This window comes from Leptopilina heterotoma, unplaced genomic scaffold (genome assembly GCF_015476425.1).
Source record: "Leptopilina heterotoma isolate Lh14 unplaced genomic scaffold, ASM1547642v1 Lhet_15, whole genome shotgun sequence".
NCBI classification, from domain to species: domain Eukaryota; kingdom Metazoa; phylum Arthropoda; class Insecta; order Hymenoptera; family Figitidae; genus Leptopilina; species Leptopilina heterotoma.
The window spans coordinates 333,912-356,947 of NW_025110867.1; the positions used below are offsets into that span (position 1 = coordinate 333,912).

Sequence of the window (23,036 nt, forward strand, 5' to 3'; positions counted from 1 at the left end):
TAACAGAAGCATCATCGTCTTTCTCTCTTTCTCTTTCGCACTGCAATGGCAAGGTGATTTTTTTCTACCTCTCCTCTTTCAAATATGTACGTTGAGGATTCTCAACAGTAAATTACGAGATATGCTAAGCGACCGATATAAATCAAAAAGTGGGACCACGAGGGGTACGTCTACAGTCATAATGGTATGAGAGGGTTTTCTAGCCACCCCATAAAGTTGGAGCCTTCGCGAGTTTAGAGGCAACTTTGGGGTCTCTTATATTCTTCATCGCGGAATGGAACCCACGGTAGTTTGCAAACGAAGCAAATGGACCGGAAGACACCACACTCCAAATAAAAATAGATCAATGGCAATGATAGAAATGAAAACTATTAATACAATTGCATTAATGAGGAATTTCAAGAATGCAGTTGCTTTAGTGACAAAGTTTAGAAAATTCAACAGAATGAATGGAAATTTAAAGAAAAAATGGATTTAATCCAATTAGTAATAATGTGGAAAATAAAAGTTAAATGTACAAAGTTTTTTAGGGGATTTCTGCTGGAGAATTAAAAATACAATTTCTGAAATGGAAATAGGTAAGTAAATAATAAGAACTGAAATTTGCAGGAGATTTTTGTTGAAAATTTGAAAAGACAACTTCTAAAAAGAAACATATAGCTTCGGGTAAGTAGCAATAAAATGAGCAAAGTTTCAAGGGTTGTTTGTTGAAAATTAGAAAAGACAATTTTTAAAATGGAACACTTCAGGTAAGTAGTAATTAACAATAAATTCTTTAAGGTGTTTTCTTAGAAATTTGAAAAGACAGTTTTTCAGATGAAACCATTTCGGGTAAGTTGTAATTAAAATAAATTCTATTAGTGTTTTTGTTGAAAACTTGAAAAGATAACTCTTAAAATGGAATCAGTTTGGTAAAGAGTAAGTAAACCTATGAAGTATGAAAGGTTTTTTTTTTTTGAAATTTGATAAGATAATTTTTAAAAAGAAACAGCTTTGGGAAAGTAGTAATATAATGAATAGAGTTTTAAGGGTTTCTAGTTGAAAAATTTAAAAGACAATTTTTGAAATGAAACTACTTTTAGTGAGTAGTAGAAAAATTAGAAGTTTTAAGGGTTTTCTGATGAAAATTGAAAAGATAATTTCTAAATAGAAAGGTTAAAGGTTTTTTGTTAAAAATTTGAAAAGACATTTTCCATAATGAATCTACTTCGGCTTAAGTAATGATTAAAAATAATTTTTTAGGGTTGACTGTTAAAAAAATGAAAAGACAATTTCTGAAATTGATCTACTTCGGGTAAAAAGAATTAGAAATCATTTTTTTTTTTTTTGGGAAAAATTGAAAAGACAAGTTTTATAAGAAACAATTTTATTTAAGTATCAAATGAAGAAAATTTTAAGGGACTTTTGTTGAAAAATTAAAAAACAATTTTTGAAATAGATCCACTTCGGGTAAAAACAATTAGAAATAATTTTTTGAAGATTTTTGTTGAAAAATTGAAAAGACAAGTTTTATAAGAAACAATTTTATTTAAGTATCAAACAAACAAAATTTTAAGGGACTTTTGTTGAAGAATTTAAAAAGACAATTTTTAAAATGGATCCACTTTAAGTAAGTTATTAATTAAAAATAATTTCTATAGATGTTTCTGTTAAAAAATTAAAAAGACAATTTCTGAAATGGATCCTCTTTAAGTAAGTATTAATTAAAAGTAATTTCTATGAGGGTTTTTGTTGAAAAACTGAAAAGACATTTTTGAAATGGATCTAGTTCGGGTAAATAGTAATTAAAAATAATTTTTTAGGGTTTTTTTTTTTAAATTGAAAAGACGTTTTCAGAAATAGATCCATTTTGGGTAAGTAATAATTAAACATAATTTTTTTAGGGTTTTTTGTTGAAAAATTGAAAACACATTTTCTGAAATGGTTCCACTTCAGGTAAGTAGAAACTAGAAATAATTTCTTTTGAGTTTATTTGTTAAAAACTTGAAAAGATAATTTCTAAAATGCATCCATTTTAAGTAAGCAGTAATTAGAAATAATTTTTAAGGATTTTTGTTGAAAAATTGATTTTAGGCAAGAAGAAAAAATACAAAGTTTTATAGGTTTTTTGTTGAAGAATTAAAAAGATAATTTTTAAAAGGGATTCACTTCGAGTAAGTAGTAATTAAAAATAATTTTTTAGGGTTTTCTGTTGAAAAATTAAAAAGACAATTTCTGAAGTAGAAATAATTCGAATAAGTTAGTAATTAAAAGTAAACTTCAAAGGGTTTTTTCTTGAAAATTTGAAATGACAATTTTTGATGTGGAACAAGTTTGGAAAAGTATAGTAAGGAATAAGTAGCAATTTTTAGGGTTTTTTATGTTGAAGAATTGGAAAAACAATTTTAGGTGAGTATAGAAAATATACAAAAATTTAAGGGTAATACTAATAATAATACTTTCTGAAATGAAACAACTTCGTGCAAGTTGTTAATAAACAAAATCTTCAGGATTCTGTGTTGAAAAATTGAAAAGAGACGTTTCGAATGAATGTAAAGTTTAAGAAATTCAATTGAATGAATGAAAATTTCCAAAAGTAATTCAATCTTATTATATAGCAAACATGTGGTATTTAAAAAGTAATAAAAATAGTTTTCTTTAAGACATTGAACGAGTATATAACAATTTGCCATCGACAATGTGTCAGGGCTGGTCATTAATATTTCTCTCTCTCTCTCTCTCTCTCTTACTCACTCATACTCAAGAGAGCTAAAATGATAACGCGAGGAGTCAATTCATACCACACGGTGGCTTTATTGCGACGGGTAATAATTTTTTTTCCTCTCATTTTATTCTCATGAAAGAATCTCGATTGCATTATATATGGACTCTCAATGTGTGCGCGTCGCACTGCGTGGAAATTAATTAACGGTGTAACTTCGCCCTTCGATATGACAGCCATGGGACGTAGAGAAATCGATGGCCTCTCTTAGGACTTGAAAGTATTAAAAAAAGGAGAAGAAATAAAATAAAATCTCATAAGTGTGATATCATATATAGCTTCTTCTTCTCCACGACATAGAAATTAGCTCATTAGTGAACGATTTGAAAAAATAAAACTACGCATCATCGTATACTATTTATTTACCCCGCGTTTCACAACTATATTTCTGTTTCACGTCTGTTATAAATCTTAAATTTGAAAATTTCCCCTCCCTTCTTTCCTGTTAAAAAAAAAATAATTTCTAATCAAATCCAGGAAGTTGGAGATAAATTATTTGTCAACAATTAATGAGAAATAATCGATTGACATTCCGCTTATCACTATTCCGGTTCAATTCTTTCGTTTTATTATATACGTATATATATATGAATTATTATTAGAATTCGATTTCCTGCTTGTCGGGCTAATCAAGCGCAATTCTTTTTTATTTTCTTTTTATCACTTATTTGTGTCCTCTCTATTTTTTTATTATCTTAATGAATATGGAATAAAGTGAATACGGGAATTTAAAATCTGGGTAATTGAACATTTGTCATTTAATGATTAAAATTATTTACAAAACGTTTTTCTCGCATTTTTTTTTGTTCCTTCTTCTTATAATGATATAAAGGATGTAATTACCGATTCACAAGAAGCTTATTAATATATATTATTAAAAAATTCAAAAAAAAAATTATTTAATAAATAAGATAATAATGAAAGTTAATTAAATGTAAATTTATGAAAAAGAAATCAATTTGGAGGATATTATAAAAGGAGTTGAATTAAATTCTTAATAACATCGGTATACTAATTTTTTCGAGGTAGGAGAGAGAGAGAGAGAGAGAGAGAGAGAGAGAGAGAGGAATAATTTTTGAATAAATACGAATGAGAAGGAATCTTTAAGGAAAAAGAAGAAATAAAAGAAGAAGAAGAAGAAGGAAAAAAAGAAACAAACAAATGTCAAGACTGTTGGGTTTGTCAGAGTTCTTAATCGTGTATGCTTGCTATACGAAAAGGTTGTTAATTGCTAATTTACCGACAAGCAGGAATTCCGCTTTATACGGTGAGCTTTGCTTTTCGCCTTATTTAGCGCGTCCTGATGCAAGAGAGGCGAATATTCGCGTGTAAAACTGTAAACTCATTTGCGAGTTTGTGTTGATAAGTACAAAAACCCGATGCGCTGACACCTACACTCGGTTTGTGGAGGGTACACACAGTGTATATTCAACTGAATTATGCGTCATTGCAGAATATAAAGTATAATGTTTCGACGGTATAAAATCCACGCTTCTCAGCTTTGTATAACCTCTCAAACGTTTTTTAAATTTTTCCCCCACTCTCCTCGCACTATCCATATACAAAACTCTATTTTTTAAAACTAACCCTATGTTTATTCTCTTCCTTATATTTATTATTTTCGAATTCAACCTTAAAAATAACTTCTGACCCAGTCGACTATCGATTTAAAAAAAATATATTTTTTATTAATTAATTTACATTTTAAATTTAATCAATTAATGTAACTCGCAAAATGATTAGATACACAAAAAAATGTTCATTACATTTATTTGCAAATTTCTTTAATTGAAAAATTAATCGAAAACATCAATAATTTCATTTTTAAATAAATATTTAATCATTATTTCGCCACAGGAAATAAGATTTTCAAAAATTTGAAATTCAATAAATCAGCATATATAAGAATATTATTATAAATTGAAGTTTTTTGAAAGGACCTTAATTTTATAGATAATAAAGTGAATATTTTTGTGGCGTTTGGTCCAAGAAGATGTAGTTTCTTTAATATTTAATTTAAATGTTTATTTTCTCAAATGTATTTTCGCCATAGAACATGGCTCATCAGGACTACAAAAAAAAATAGGAAAAATATTCCAAGAATTTTATTAAAATTTTTGAAAATAATTGAGTTTCAGAGAAAAATTTTATTATTTATAAAGAATTTTGAAATTTTGTAAATTTTTGAACATAATTAAATTTCTGCAAAGAATTTTCTTATTTTTGAAAATAATTGAGGCCTTGGATCCAATAACTCGCCCGACGCTCGGAGGAACGCGCTAATACCAGTCGGGTAGCAGTGAGTGGCCCAGAGGCGCTCACTGCTCACTGACTGGCAGTTGCGCGTTCCTCCGAGCGTCGGGCGAGTTATTGGATCCAAGGCCTCAATTGTATTATTGAGACGAATTTTATTGAAATTGTAGACATTGAAAATAATTGAATTTTGACAAATTTTTGAAACTTATTAAATTTCTATGAAGAATATTATTAAATTTATTTTGAAAAAATTGAATTGGTACAAAGAATTTCATTAAAAGTTTTGAAAATAATTTAATTTTTTGAAGAAATTTAATTAAAACTGTATTGAAAATAATACTTAAATTCTAATATATAAATTGAAGCAAAGGTTTTTAAAATAATTGAATTTCATTAGTAAATTTTAATATAATTTTTAAGAATAATTACATTTTTTGAGGAATTCCATTAAAATTGTATTAAAAATAATTGATAGTCTTCGATGAATTTTATTATTTATGAAAATAATTTAATTCTTTTAGATTTTTTTTTATTAAAGTTAAATCATTGAATCAATTAAAATCATTGAATTGAGAAAAATTTTTGAAAATAATTAAAATTTTGCCAAGAATTTTATTACAATTTTTGAAAATTATTGAATTTTTGATAAGAATTTGACTACTTTTGAAAATAATTGAATTTCTGCAATTATTTGTAATTGTTTCAAAATTCAATTTGTTTTAGTGTTTTTAACTAAAATTCTTCTATAAATCCATTATTCTTAATAATCAATTAAATATGTATTAAAAAATTTAACTAATTTCAGAAGAATTTTAAATATTTTTTTTAAAAATCTAGGTTTTTTAAAATTTCTAATTAAATCCATTTAAAATTGAAATTTTACAAAATTACAAATTAAAATCTTTTGAAGTTGATCTATTTATGAAAATTGTAAACGCATCTCTTTTAAAATTGAATTAATTTTGAAATATTTAAGAAAAATCAGATTTTAAGAATAAACACAATAACTTTAGAAAACAACAATTTTCCAGGATTTCGATCAAAATTCCCTGACTTTTCCAGGTTTTTTCAAGGTTTATAAAATTCCCTAACATTTCCAGGTTTCCAGGTTGCGTGGCAACCATGTATAAATTAAAACATTTATATTTTAAATTAAAATTTTATAAAATATATAAAACTCACAAATTGTCAATTTAGAGTTGTAGCCAATCAAAATTCACCATTTCACTCACCAACCAATCACGTTTGGTCTTCTTGCAGAGCACTCCGAGCGTGAGGTCGAAAACACCCCCTACCTACGAAACAACTCACAGCGCTCCCTGCGCAAACAATTAACGCGCGAAATTTAAAAACCATTTAAAAATACTCTCTACGAACAGCAATTTTCTTCTCTAAATAAAAAGATATAAAATTTTAAATGTCTTGGAATGTTCTTCTCTGATTATTCTTATTCTTAATCTTCTGCAGCAAAAGAGAGGGGGACAATTTACATGAAATTTATAAGAAATCGTAAAAGACGAAGACTACAATTTCAACGGATTGAAATTTGTTTCCAATTGAATTTATCTATACAGCAAATTTCATATATATGCAAACTTTATAAATTTTGTCTACGAGTGTATAAAGCTTTATTAGTTTGCGATAAACATTCACTCCAGACGTATAGTGCCGGGCAGGGAAATCATTTTGATTTTTTTCTCTCTTATGTCCGTGCGTAATTTTACAACTTATGAGGAGACAGAACGTAATGTTTATTTGGTAAATTTCACAAGAGAATTTTCTTCAGTCGTTCACTGATCATATATACATCGAAAGCACTTTTTATATTTATAAAATCCCCTGACTTGAAGTATCTTGCTTTTTAAAGGACGATTTATAAACTCGGTCGACCTCTGCTTGAGGTACGTTCTCTCTCTCTCACTCACTCTTTTTCTTTCTTTCTCTCTCTTTCTTAAAAGAGATTTATATATAAGAGAGAGAAAGAAGGAGGGAGAGGGGAGAGAGAAAAGAGAGAGAGAGAGATATCTATACATGTACGAGATATACTAAATTTCAGTGCGCAAATTACGCGTAGGATATAACGCGATTTGCACCGTGAGCTATATATTAAAAACGAGATACGTAAGTACTTAAAGATACGTAGGCGCTCAACTTGATTATACATATATGTATATATGTGCGCGGCAAAATGCATGTGCCGTGAGACAATAAAAGGAGGTTGGATGTAAAGAAAATATAAAGAAAAAAAAATGAGTCTCGAGAAGTTGCGAAAATTGTATCCGCGCCGCGGTGCAAAAAAAAAATCCCCAAGCCCTCAACACCGATTTATCATTCCAAATTGGTGCGCGCTTCTTATCGCTTTAGAATCACGCTTTCACCAACTGAGAAAGACCGTATTTTGAAAAAAGTTCATTTCTTGTCTGTAACTTATTTTCTACTCTAGTTAAAAAAAATTCGTTACAGAAATATTAGATTCGAAAAATTGTTCCTGCTACCCTCTATGCGTACAATATTCACTAGGGACACTTTTTTCTCGCAAGTTTCCCATCTATTAAAAATTCATGTTTTAAAATAACTTCTAACCTAGCCGACCCTGTAAATTCCATACGCGAATCGAATAGACACGTGTTCGGAAAAGTGAACTCGGTTAATAAAAAATAAATAAAATCGATTTAAAAAGAACTAAAAGTTAATTAATAAATATAAAAAAAATGTAGAAAGAGAGATAAATGAAAAATAAAACTTACGTGGACCAGAGTTCGTGCGTTGGTGGTAGTTTGACTTCGGTGGCTTTCTCGGGAATTTTGTAGTACTCGTAGACGTAGGATGCGGCCGGATCGTCATTATGACTGGAAACGGCCGTCACCTGATGTTGCTGCTGAAGATTAAGCATGGCTGCGGTAGCGACCGATAGCGGATGCTCGCAGTAGGCGCGCCAATCGCCCTCCATACCCTGCACTTGTACCTGCACGGCCGCGACCCTTTTGTGGACTTCCGGGTCGCCGGGTTCGGCCGCACCCTGGACCCCGGTCGCGTTCTGCAGGGACTGTGCCTCCTCGGATCCTAAATTTTCTTCGTCCTCAGGCTCACGTGATCCCGCCACTGCTCCGTAGCCAGCCTGATCCTCCTCTGTAACGCCGCCCGAGTCCTCCTCACCTCGACTTCGTCTTCTGCAAAACGAAAAATGTAAGTATAATCAATTATTATTTTCATTAACAATTTATTATTATTTTATTCAATAATTTTAATTAGTAGATAATTATTTTTAAATTAGTATATTATTCTTATTAATTAAAATTCTTATTATCTTCAGGAATTTAAATAGTTATTATTAAATTTTATAATTTAATTATCATTTTAAATTAAAAATGTAATTATTTCTTAGGATCAGTATTTATTTAATTTAATGCTCTTAACAGACATTAATGCTTTATTTTGCTACAGGTGGAAAATTACAATTTCTGGTGATGTCAATTTAAAATGGAAACACTTCGGGTAAATAGTAATTAAATAAATATAGATTGAAAGGTATTTTGGTGAAAAATTGAAAAGACAATTTCTGAAGTGGTTTCACTTCGCGTAAGTATTAATTAAAAATAATTTTTAGGGTTTTCTGTTGAAAAATTGAAAAGACATTTTTGAAATGGATCCACATCGGGTTAATAGTAATTAATAATAATTTTTAGTGTTTTCTGTTGAAAAATAGAAAAGACATTTTCTGAAATGGATCCAATTTACGTAAGTATTAATTAAAAATAATTTCTATAGGTGTTTCTGTTGAAAAATTAAAAAGACAATTTTTGCAATGATACCAATTCGCGGTTAAAAATACAATATTCCTCAAAAGTTTCTTATTTTTGCCTCATTAGATTTAAATAACAATGTATCAATAATAACCACGTAATTTATAAATCACAATCAATTACACCATTCACGTGTCTATGCGCCCATTTACAAATAATCATATACATCGACGACAAAAAATGATCAATCTTTGAATTTTTTCTATTTTCAATTCTCTAATTCCCGGATGTTCTCCCTGTCTGTCTATAATGCACACATAGCAATAATAGAAAAATCCTTTTCGATAAAAAGATACTTGTAATTTTTTCTTTTATTTTTCAATTTCTTTCAAGGTTCAAGATTTTCTCGTTTCATATTTCTTGATTCCTTCCCACCGACATGCTATCGATAATCCTCTAACATACGATACATCCCGGCTTCGTGATCGGCCGTAGGCGTAAGTCGTTGACTTTTAAGTGAGAGAACCAAAAGGATTGAAACTTTTAAAAGAGGCAAAAAAAAATCACTACGTCTCCGATTTCAAAAGATATTTATCTAGTTCTCAATTTTCGGTAATGAAAAATGTATCCATTATTCGATAAATTTTTACTAAAAGTTTTATTAGTCAAAAATTATAAATTTTTCCTTGTTTCTTTGAGGGGAAAAATATTAATTTTCCTTTTTCGCAAAAAAAGAATTCAGTAATTTATGGATATGATATTTTTTGAAAGTAATTGATTCGTGGCTAACGAACCACCCTGTCTTCGTTATATTGACATCCTTGACTGGTTATGGTGTATAGTGATCGATGTTGGTTCGCCTCAGTGACTCGCTCTTTGATTCATAAAAACAGAAATACCAAGATCCACTGTCGTGATTGCTTTCTACGTCCTCGATATAGTGCTCATTGGAGAAAAAAGAAAACTTCTCTTTTTAGGGAAAAATACCCCTTCTCTCTTTTTTTCTAGAACAAATTTATCAAAATTCTAAATCAGGACGTTCGCATTTGTCAAATTAGAATTGCGCACTTGTAAGTATTTAACATTCTAGACAACTGTTATTAATGATAATGACCTTCTTCAAACATATCCGTCTTATTCACTTTTCCAATTAGCCAGGTTAGTTTGTACCTCAACCATTTGTAAATTGAATATTTCTCTTACCCTAACAAAAAATGTTATCAAAATACAGTTACAATTTTTACTCGGTAGTTTGAGTTTATTTATCTATTTCACCACAACATAAATTTTACTTTTTTAAGACAATACAGACCAAGTTTTCTTAGTTGCGTTCAGTAAAAGTATTAGCGCTAGTTGGATATAGTTTTCGTATATATAATATATTAATACAGAAATTTTTTCTCTGTATTTTTTTTCGGAGTGTAAAGGAAAAAAAATAATTTTTTATCGCCCCCGACAAAAGTCGCGAGGCAGATGCCATATAGTGAAGATATACACAGACATATGCGAAGATTAATTATTATAGACCCCTTGGCTTTTGCCAACAGTCATCAATTTATACTCGCATTTCTCATGTGCGCGCATCCCAATTCCAATTGGAATACCGACGCATAACGCGGAATAAAGGCTTATCCTCTCTAATTTATGCATGTCGAATCAATCTCGTACCCCCCACTCTACTGCAATTTTTGCTCCTTCACATTTGCACTCTACTCTTCTTATATTATTATTTCTCTTCATTCGCCTCTCTCTTATACTGCGTGAAACTTCTTTTTCGTGTGTCTACTACCTGCAACACCTGGACAACCTATAGAGAGTTTAGGCCCCCAATTCGTCTCCTTGTCCTGATAATGAGGACCTGAATTATCCTGTGCAAATATTTTTCTCTTTTATAGTGTTTGCATAGGTTTCGTGCAAAACTACACGCTTCACTGCGGTTTCAGTGAGTTTCATCATGATGGGGTTCACAATAGGGATAAAAGTCTTGATTAAATTTTGATGATAAGATCTCAAAACTCCTTTTAGATTTTAACGTTTGGTTTTTTACATTAAAGATATTGTTCCAAAATTTTTATGCTATTTTCATGCTTCTTAAAGTTTGTTGTTGTAAATGTTACGAATTATTTTTGGGTTTCTTTTATAGGATTGATGATGATGATTTTGTTTGTTGTACTTCGGAAATTCACGGATAACTGTTAAATTCTTTATTAAAGAAAAATCTTTTATATTGAAATGTTTATATTATTTCATTAAAGAAGTTTAGCGTTAAAATATATTTCAACACGAAGATATAGTTCAGCCTTTAAATACACTTTAGCATTTATATTGTCGTTTAGCATCAGAATGTGTCTTATAGCATATAAAGATCTGATTTAGCACTAAGATCTAATTCAGTATTAAGATCTAATACAGCATAAAGATCTATTTCACCATTAAGATCTATTTCAGCATTAAGATCTAATTCAGCATTAAAATCTAATTCAGAATTAAGATGTAGTACAGCATCAAAATTTAGTTTAGCAGTAAGTAAAGTCTTAGCCTCAGGATATAGTTTAATACCGATTTTAGCTTCAGAACAACGTTCAAATTTTCAATATGATTCTATATTAAGATGTGCCTTATCAGGTTCACCTTTAGGATAAAGTGTAGCTGAGGTTTAGGCTGAGATTTAGTATCAGGATACAATTCAAGAATATGATCCAGAACCAAAATAGGATCCATCATCAGAATAGGCTTTAACATTAAAATAACCCCCATCATTAAAATATCCCCCATCATCAAAATAATCTCCAGTATCAAAATATCCTCCATAATCAAAATATCCTCCATCATTAAAATACCCTCCATCATCAGAATTTTATCCAGTATCAAAATAAAGTCCATCATTAAAATAATGTGCTTCAGAAATAGAACAAAGTTATAATAAGCATAAGATCTCAATTCAGCATGAGTTTGTGGTTCAAAAATAGCACATGCGGTGCACAATGTCAAATTAGAAAATGCTTCAAAAGTCAAGAAGCAGAACAAGGAGAAAAATTCTTGAAAGTGTTTTCAAAAACAAGGATGCAAACGAATTTGTGCGTGTCACGAAAGTTTTTAGTATACGACTCGACGCCACTGCTTGTATATATATACAGACACGATTCTACATCTTGATCTTTTACAGAGGAGTACACATTCACGCATACATTATGAGGCATCATTATCTATTCCTTCATCTTAACTGACTCTCTTAACTCATCATCTCAGTTGGCAACCTTTCTCGTCATTTTTACCATTTATTATTGCCTACCATCATTCTACTATATGTGTGCAATGCAGTGCGCTTCCTTAACGAACATCATTTAATCTGAAAACGTCCCTTCACATTATCTTCGTATTAATTTTCATTCACAAAATCCATATGTCTTTTTGGACGTCACTAGCTTTCGTTACTGTTTTCAGTTGCTAATTACTTATAGTTGTTAGTTTTACGGATTGCAATATCTTTACTAATTCTGCCAAGTGCAAATTTTGATTCTGGAATTTAAAAACAATAAATGAAAAGGGAAGGCAAAAAAAACAAAACTGAAGGAACAAGGAATACTTTTATTCGGTATATTCCCTTTTCAATTCCGGAATCGTCTCCTCGCTTCTGATTCTTCATCTTCAACTTCAAGGACCGATAAAAAGCGTATCAAACAAGTAAGCAATGCGTCGAGAGTGAAGAGACAAAGAGGCAAGAGAGCGTAAAGGATTCGTTGTTGGTGAGCGGCGGGGTTGGAGGATTTGGTAAAAAATGTCGGCTCTAACTGAATCGATTGCCTGTTGGTTGAACGCGACGTTCGTCGTATGAATTTTGAAATAATGCGAGCACGTTAAGGATCTTTCTCTTTTTTCCATCCATCCCTCCCTCTCTCTTTCATTCTTTATCTTTCTCCTTCTGATGTACAGCGTACTTGGGGCGCGCACGTGGCTTGCTTTATACGTGACCGGTGTATTTTATAGGTTATGTAGTATAAAATTGTTTTCGAGTTGATGCGAAATGCGCGCTATGTGCTTTTATAGCGATTTCACGAGAATTTGAAATCAAGTAATGGGGCGATTCCACAGAGAGAACGAGTAGACTGATATTTTCATTTCCTTATTCTCTCTGTCCACCATATAGTGTATATAGTAGCAACGATGGACTTTCTACTGAAAGTTGATTCGGTCATCATACATGTATATACACCATATATATATAATATGAACGGTAGTGCAAACGATAATGTATATATATGAAAATAATTTATACACTTTCTGTTGGAATTGGACCAAGATTTTGATCGTGCTTCTTTTTAAAAATCAGGTTTATGGAGGCTAATAATATTTTCCATTTTTTTGTTACGAAATATATATATATATTTATGTACTTCTTTAATTTTTAAATATTAAAAACGGAAGTGAAATGTGTATTATTTTGTTTGTTAACTTTTATTACTGAAAATTAAACTCCTAATGGTATATATGCTAATGATAAAATTGATAATAAATTAATGAGTAATATTGTATTTTTTATTTGCAGATTTTAACGATCCTTGAAGAATATTATATTTTTCTCATTACGGCTGGGAAAAATATTATTTATTTATTAAAATGTAGAACCACCTTGGGTATGTAAGGTAAACCTGTGTTTTTGTTGAAAAACTGAAAAGACAATTTTTTAAATGGATCCACTTCGGGTAAATAGTAATTAAAAATAATTTTTCTAGGGTTTCTGTGGAAAAATTGAAAAGACAATTTCTGAAATAGATCGCAACTTCGAGTGAGAAGCAACTAGAAATAATTTCTTTGGAGTTTTCTGTTAAAAAACTGAAAAGACAATTTTTAAAATCAAACCACTTCTGATAAGTTGCAATAAAAAAAATTCTTTTAGGGTTTTTGTTGAAAACGTGAAAAGACAATTCTTGAGATGGAACCAGTTCGGTAAAAAGTAAGTAAACAAAGGGTTTTTTTATTGAAAAGTTGAAATGCCAATTTCTGATACATTTTCTGTTCTGAAAGACAATTTTTAAAATGGATCCACTTGTAGATATAGTAATTAAAAATACTTTTTTTTTAAGTTTTCTGTTGAAAAATTGAAAAGACAATTTCTGAAATAGATCCACTTAGGAGTTACTAAATTAATTTTTTTGGGGTTTTCTGTTGAAAATCTGAAGAGACAATTTCAGAAATAAAATATGAAATAAGAATATTAAGAAAACATAGAAGTTTTAACGGTTTTTTTCAGCTGAAAACTTGAAAAGACAATATTAAAACATGACACCACCTTAGGCAAGTATTAAAAAAAAATTTTTTAATGGTTCTTTTTCGCCGTATGTCGGTGAAAAGAAGAAAAAATTTATAAATAAATAATAAATGAGAGGCAATAAGTAAAATGGATTATTATATAGACATGTGTGTTTTGCATGTCGCTTCTGGTTGGTCGCAAAAATATTGAAAGAACTTATTGTTACATATGCTAATATAAAGTAACCCCATGAGCCTTTGGGGACTTCACCTGCGCATCCGGTTTTCGCATGCTTCTTTGATTTCATCCTCGCATGTATCACGAGACAATTTCTCTCTCTCTCTTTCTCTCAAGTTTTTCACTTTGGAAAAATTTTTCTCTTTCTTCAGTACCATGAGTCTTTATAAATATTAATTTTTTTTATACAAAAAAAATATATTTTATATCAATACATTTAAAAATATTTATAAATATATATCTTGACCACAAATAAAGATTTATTTTGACAGAAGAATTATAAGGTGGAACTTTTATAATAACTATAATTGTTAAAAACATGCTTATCAATCATATCATAGTTTAATTTTCGAATTTTCTTTGCGTGGAAAAACAGCAAATCATATATATGTGAAAAGTGACTGTAACAAAATTCAATTGTTGAATATATTATATATACACACATATATCCCCTAATTTTATGCAGACTCACATACTGTATATATATTTTGTCTAGTCATTCTTTTTATAAATTTATGAACTACTGCAAACATATATATATATATATGAATACTTTTGTACTTTTAATCTTCATAGACATTCAACACAAACAGAAAAATTATTTTGTCTCCTGAGACGCTTTTTCTCACGTCTAGAAAATTTGAATTTTTATCCAATTTGTTGAAAAGCAAAAAACATATGTGTATATATAAAAAATTTTATAACTTTCGGAAGTCTAGAAACTTATATATATATATATATTATATATCAGAGTAATAAAGTGAAAGATATTCGGTGAATTTAAATTGTGTTAATTACCAACGGAATGAGTGAAATTCGTGGAATTTAGAATGAAAATATATTATTTTGAAATAATTCTCTTAACCGTTAGAAATTTCTATATATATAATAACAATTTCCTATTATGACTGCTGTTCTAACAATAATAATAATTACTAATAGTATTTGATACTATAATTATTTTATTGTTATTATAAATTGTTTATAATAATATAACAATAATAATTTATGATGAAAATAATTTTGCCTTTTAGGATCCATTTATTTTAAGATTGGCGATTTTTCAACCCCACAACGAGGTGACGAGTTCTTAAGAATAAGAAAATCATTTTAAGGTCATTTTTAAATAGTATAGTTTCTATTCTTTTTTTCTTGTATCTCGTGATTTAGAGGAATATAAGCATTGTATACATAAATTTATACAAAATGTAGAAAATATGATGTAAAAATGTGCCGATTAATATTCAAGAAAAGTATTGTCCACGCGACCTGTGGAACCACCCTGAAGATTTCTCATACGCATATCAATGAAGCCGCGCTTCTTCTTTGATTCATTACAAAGCCACATTTATATATATATATATATATATATATATTTGAGTGAATGTTTTCCGTCATTCCGACATTCGTAACACGAATAATCTTTTAAGGTGGGACTCACTTGCTGATAATATATCTCTCGTTAGTATAAAAGTTTTGTTTTATGTCAAATTTCAATCCGCTTTGTCAGAGTGTCATTTATGTGAACTACTACTTCTAGTAAAAAACTTATATATATATAGAAACGAACAAAATTATCAAAAGATTGCGTGGGGAATAATTTTCTATTGTTTGAGAACGTTTTGAAATAGCAGATGTGTAGTTAAAAGAACAGTTATTGTAGAAGTGCCATAATTCACTGTTAAGAAAAATAAAGCAAGGTTGGGCTGTGACGCTTAGAAAGTTTTTAATTGGCTGGTAATATTTCCAGTAATATTTCGAGCCAATCCAGAACTTTCCAAGCGTCACTATTATAGGCCTCAACCTTTCTTCACTGTCCGTAATAAAAAAAACCTCTTCACTTGTCCGCAATACTTTTGACATAACCTCTAAACTTGGGTTAAATGTCGAAGGCAAAAATAATACCTAACCTTACATTCCTTACACGTAAGAATATATCATATATAAATATATTTCTATAAATCATATATAAATTTTATAATATAATTATATTATATTATACTATATTGTAATGTATGATATTTATATATAATATATTTTTAGTTATTTTATTTTTCTGCATAAATATCTACAGATGGATGAAATATATACTTAAACACCGTTTTAAGATTTATAAATAGTAAATAATAAATAATTAAAGTTCATTTTAGTTGGAGTATAAAACTTGAAATTTAGATATATACGGTACGCGTGTAAATATACATTCAGGTACAGATATTGAAAATAAAATGAAGAAATTGAATTCGAGCATATCATTTGTTTTACCTCTCTCGACTACTCAATTATTATCTCACCTATATATACATCTCCTCAGCATTATATACTAACACACACATTCCATTATAAACTCAAACGGTTGCACGTATCCAGGGTAAAAATTTGCAAGGTCGCATACTTAGATTCTCGAACTCGATACTATAGTCTGCATAATAATTCCCTTGGTTGTAGACGCGAATTGAGCGTCTACACTTGCACTCATTGCAACTGCATATTTGTCGTTCCGCACCCCACACGTGAGATTCACACATATACCTTGTACTTCATATGTAATGAATATAAATATATATAAATACATATAAAAATAATAATATGTACTTATAAATGTTAGTATATATTTAACTTTTTATTTCTAATGTACTTTTTATATTTATTTATAATATGTTCTTTTATTTATAAAGTGTCGTTCATAAACTATGTTACTTTTTTTTAAAATTTTAACCCCCCTTCGCTATTGATACATACATTAGCGCCATTTTTTCCTCTTATCGTAGTCAATAGCTTGACCCCCCCCCTAGCTCTTAAAGGCTACTTGGTAAGAAGAAAGGGACCTAAGAGGCAATATCTTATAGGTTATGTTTATCTTCATTACATTTAAAATATTCAATAAAAATTAGTTTTTAATTTACAAGCTTAAAAAAAGTCGATTATTTAAGGCGAAAAAGTAAGAATGCGACTATAAAACCTATGAGACTTTTGCTTCTTAGGTATCTTTCTTCGCGACGTGACTTAAATCTATATTTCATATACAAATAATAATAAATAATATTTATATTTAGCCTGTATACTTTATAAAGAAATGATATTATAGTGACTTGGCTTCTTCACGCAAGCATGCATTCACTCACACCAATAATGACTGCGTGTCTTTTCTCAAATGTCTATGTGGACCAACACACAGAATTATGTTGGAAGACCGTGAGAGAGTAACCTGTCGTATGAGGAATTATCTGTGGAAAAATAAAACAAATATCGGGGCCTGAGTGGTTCGTGAACAAAAAGAGGAGAAAATTTTTCTGGGGCCCTGACGGAGAAAGAGAGAGAAAGATGATAGTCCCTGGATATCAACAGCGATTGGAGTGGGGGGAAGCAAAAAAATAGTGGAGGGAGATGGTTGACGCGAACTCCTCGATCCATCAAAGTCACTCAGACGCGACCCTCTCTCTCTCTCTCCTTTTTTTTCTTTCTCAGTTTTACCCTCTTTTTTTAAACCTCCTTGTCTTTCGACCTGTCTCTTTCTCTCTTACTCTTTTTTCTTTCTCTCTCTCACTCTTGGCAGTTCTCGTCTTCAGGTCGATTATATTTTTACAAGCGTGTCCAATGTCCTCGAGGAATATATTACTTGCGCGCTTGGTATGATGATATCTGGATTTGCCTGGGCCAGGAAACTGTCACAGGAGAAAAGGGTCTTTTTCTCTCTCTCATCCCAAAAAGGGGTTGAAACTGTATATCGTGCGAGAACAAAAAGTGACAACATCAATCATTTATTGAGGTGAGTTTAAATTAGTTTTCAGTTTTTTCTGTATTGTGCGTGTACTTTTCTTTTTTAATTTTAGAAGTTTAGAAATTTTTCAGAAATGTCAATGGAGGAGCATGATGGCCAACGGTAGATGCAAGAACTATAAATAGTTTTGGTTTTTTATTCATCGAAAGGATCATTTTTCAAATGAAAATATTTTTGGTAAGCACGTATTAAATTATAAATTATTTTAAGGGTTTTTTGTTGAAAATTTGAAAAGACAATTCTTAAGATGGAACCACTTCGGGTAAGTTAGTAATTAAAATAAATTCTTTAAGGGTTTTTTGTTGAAAATTTGAAAACACAATTTTTGAGATGGAACCACTTCGGGTAAGTATGTAGTAATTTATAATAAATTCTCCTAGGTGTTTCTTTAAAAACTTAAAAAGACAATTCTTGAGGTGAAACCACTTCGGGTAAGTTATTAATTAAAATAAATTCTTTAAGGGTTTTTGTTGAAAATTTGAAAAGACAATTTTTGAGATGGAACTACTTCGGGTAAGTATATTTATAATAAATTCTCTTAGTATAATTTTGTGTAATTAGTATTTAAAAATAATAACATGAGTGTTTTTGTTGAAAAATTGAAAAGACAATAAACTCCAGTTCTCCCTTTTAAATTAGTTGATAATTCTTACTCCTTAATAAATTAAAAACATCATTAAACGTAGAGTTTAACTTCTTGAAATGCAATTTTATAAATGATCCCTACAAATCTCTCCACGCGTCTCCTATACATATACACACACCTGTAAGACATGAAGTGCGTATTATTTTTAATTCCTTCCTTTTTCTTCCTCACTTTTATTTATTTATTTTCGCCTTCATTTTTCCGTAAAGGCCACTTACGGAAGATCCTTCCGATTTCTTTTATTCCCTTTTTACGCCTTTCAATATGTATAACTTTTCTATCTCTTTTTTTCCCTTAACCTATGGTTTACAATCATTTGACTGGCGCGCAGCACGACGTGGTAGCAGCCGGTTTCCGTTGACGAGAGAGAAAGAGAGAGAAAGAAAAAGAAGCAAAAGAAGATGAGAGGAGCAAGTGGTCTATTAATTATGGTCGCTCTCTCTGTATATTAACGGACTATGATAACGTCTTGAAAATATATCGAGATGAGGGGAAGAGAGTGAGACAGTGAATACGATCGGTCGAATTAAAATTGCACACCTGCAAAATGCTACCGCGTTTACGCAAGGCTATATCTGCGAGGATTATTATTTTAATTTTATTATTATGATTATTATTACCATACGAACATTTACGCTATGCTGGTTTATATATATATATATATATATATATATATTTAAAATTACACGCGACGCGATTCTAATTGGCTAAAGGAATCAAGGGTCGTTGGGGAGAGACGAAAATCAATTTTAGAACTGGAACCTGTTTAGCTCCTGTTATTTCTAACTTTCCTTTCTATGTTGCAGCTAATTGAAACTAAATTATCGATTAAGCGTGCAACATTTTGCAGTTGAAAATTATTATTATTAATCAACTCAGACAGTGGATTATCTATATATTGAGAATAGTGTAGATATGAAAATTTTCTTGAAAATTAACAATAAATTCTTGTCATTTATTTTAGAAAACTTCCAATGCTATTTATTTTCTATATTTAAATTATTTTTTAAAAATAAATTCTTAAAACATCTTCTAAAATAAATTCTCCTCATTCTTCTTCTTCTTTTTCTTCTTATTCTTAAAATATTTAATATATTTCTTAACAAAATTCTAGATTTTCGCCAATTTTCAAAATCTTTGAAATTTTCGATTTTTTGAATTCCAAACGTTCTTTCAAAATAATGATCAAAACGCAATTTATTGCTGAGGACATTTTCTATATTTAGTAAATTATAATATTGTTCCCCTATTCTTCGATTCGATATACTAAAGAAAAAAATTTGATATTCATTTCGTGGGATGAACAATAATATTCTTTTTTTGGAATTTATTTATTTCTGAGTGTTTTCGAAATGATCGTTTTGACGCGGATTTTTTTTTAAATTTTTTTTCAAGGCAATACATGATTGAAGGATAAAAGGCAGAGGTAAAAAAAAGTGTTCCGTATAAGAGAGGAAAATTGATGGCACCCACGTTAAGCGATCGTACCCACATTGCATCTTAATCGAATGTAAATTGCTGATTTGCATCTAAATTGCGGATATTTTGATCGAGTTATTACTTATTTTTTTATATGTATATATATATATGCCCATGCAGAAAGTTAAAGAAAGAGTTAATACTTTGTGCCTTTACGTCAATTATTTTTCTTGAGCTTCTATTTTTTTCGATTTTTTTTTATTTTTTCCTTTTATTTCATCGTTTCTTTTTTGTTCGTCAATTTTATTTTGTCTCAATTATTTTAAGTTGCATCAGAAGTTATGGAGACTATTAGTAAGAATAATTTACTACCAGATTATTATCAATGATTGTCGTTATTTTCTATGTATATTACGCGGTCGCATCCAAGACTAGGGTGAAGCAGACACATTTTATTAGCTTTTTCTCTTTATAATCTTCATTGCTTTTATTTTCAACTCGAAATTATTTTCTCAAATTGTTTTCTTTCGTGAAAAGGCGTAAAATTAAAATAATTTTGAGGTTAGGTACGATTAATGTCTAATTATCTGGCGCCTTATTATTCTCTCACAAGCGGTAAATTGTGTACCACAGGGGCGGATCCATCCATTGGTGCATTAATGGCCCAATATTGGAAGCCATTGGTTTTCTCTAGGTTTATTATTGGCACCCAATAATGGACCATTAATGGTAAAATCGTGGGATGTCCACGCCGATGCCAATAATTGGCAACCATTATTGGCACATTATTGGCTGCCATTAAAAAACCAATAATAAAAAAAAATTTTTTATTAAATTTTATTAAATAATAAATTTATTTATTTAATAATAATAATTATTATTATTATTATTTATTATTAAAAATATTAATTTGTTTTATTAATTATTTTATTAAAATGGTTATTATTTTCTATCACATCGAAATGTGAATAACCCTTTCGTTCAGAGTCTAAAAATTATTTACTTCACATCCATCAGTGCAAAAATAGGAGAGGACGGGCAGAATAAAATTCCACAAATATTCGTGAGAATGCTGCCTCCTTATATAGTTTTCAAGTTTCATGTTAGTTGCGAGAGAGTTTGAAACAACACAGCGTTGAGCGAACTACATATTACTTACCGACGCTGCAGAAATTATCATGTAGTAAGTATGTAGTTCGCTCAACGCCCCATAGGAGGTGTTGCGCGAAACTCTCTCGCAACTAACATGAAACTTGAAAAGTATATAAGGAGGCAGCATTCTCACGAATATTTGTAGAATTTTATTCTGCCCGTCCTCTCCTATTTTTGCACTGATGGATGTGAGGTAAATAATTTTTAGACTCTGAACGAAAGGGTTATTCACATTTCGATGTGATAGAAAATAATAACCATTTCTATAAAATAATTAATTAAAAAAATTAATATTTTAAATAATAATAAATAATAATAATAATAATAATAATAAATAAAATAATTATTAAATAAATAAATTTATTATTTAACAAAATTTAATAAAAAACATTTTTTTTATTATTGGTTTTTTAATGGCAGCCAATAATGTGCCAATAATGGTTTGCTAATTATTGGCATCGGCGTGGACATCCCACGATTTTACCATTAGCGGTCCATTATTGGGTGCCAATAATGGGACAATAATGGAATGGTGGCTTCCATTATTGGGCCATTAATGCGCCAATGGTTTTTTCCCATTGGGTAGCTTGATGACCTATTATGAATGAAATTTTTATTTAAAAAATTCCAGGAAGTTTGAATTCTCGGCGGGGCCATGCCACTGTGGGCCCCCCCCCCCGGATCCGCGCCTGGTGTACCAAATATAAATGCATAATTTATTTAATTATCAACAGTACGATCTGTCACTGAAAAACACGTGTTTAGTGAAAAAATTGAATGCGGTGAAAGTCAAAGTCAAGTCAAAATCAAATTAATTTACGTAATCGACCCCAAGATTTTTTTTTTTTTTTTTTTTTTTTTTTTTTTTTTTTTTTTTTTTTTTTTTTATTGTTTATACTCCTGCTCTATTAGCCTTACGCACTTCGACAAGAGTCCCCGAGAAATACTATTAGGAGTACTCGCATTCGCCTGGACCACCCGTCAATTGGTTTACCCAGATTTCTATTAAAAGAGAATAATTTAGGTGTTTATAATCCTACTAAGGGGCCCGCCCATGCTAATTTTCCCAGAGTCAAATCACGCCAAATAGTTTAAAAACAACATTTTCCATTGAAATAATGCATATATATAATGAAATCGAATTTAAAGAAACAAGAATAGAATTATGCGGAAAATTAAAAATTACACAGGACCACAAAAAAAATTCATTGAAAGGTTCCTTTGACCAAACCTGGTGTATTATATGCTTTTGGGGTCGCTGAAAGCGAATCTGAATTCCGTTTTGCTCCATCACGTCAGGATTTTTCCTAACCTCAAAATACATATCAGATTTTACGTGACAAATAAAATTCTATAAATATTAACAGATTTACCTCAATCTCGGTATTAAGGCTTTATTGGGTTTGCTGATTACGAACTTAGAGGCAGATTATCAAAATACAAAATGGCGGATCAAATATGGCGGTCGGATTTTTAAAAAATTCTTGAATCTTTACAGAACTTGGTATCTAGGTGTTTTTAAGGTCACACACTGAGAAAACTGGAGTATTGGACTAAACATCTGGAGGGACAAATCGTTCATATTTGAGAGTTAGCTATTGGATAACAATCTAAATGTTCAAATTCACCATTAACAGATATTCGTGCCATTTCTCTTGGAGGGAAAATGAGTTTATAACAGAGGAACAAATTAACCACCTTGAGAAATCCCTTCTTTATCCGGCGCGAAATGAATAAATATGGCAACCTAACCCCTAAATTAAATACATAAAATGTCAGAAAAATAATTT

At 30.0% G+C, this 23,036-nt stretch overlaps 1 protein-coding gene across 3 annotated transcripts in view; it reads right to left on the reverse strand.

Annotated features, from left to right (window-relative positions):
• LOC122498534 (protein grainyhead) overlaps positions 1-23,036 on the reverse strand; it is a 136,410-nt gene that overhangs the window by 27,398 nt on the left and 85,976 nt on the right. For all 3 annotated transcript variants that reach the window (XR_006301239.1, XM_043606305.1, XM_043606306.1), the window contains exon 4: positions 7,765-8,187. Coding sequence is in view for 2 of the 3 variants with exons in the window: in XM_043606305.1 (XP_043462240.1) it covers positions 7,765-8,187 (423 nt within the window). In the remaining variant the exon portion in view is untranslated. The remainder of the gene's footprint in view (positions 1-7,764; positions 8,188-23,036) is intronic.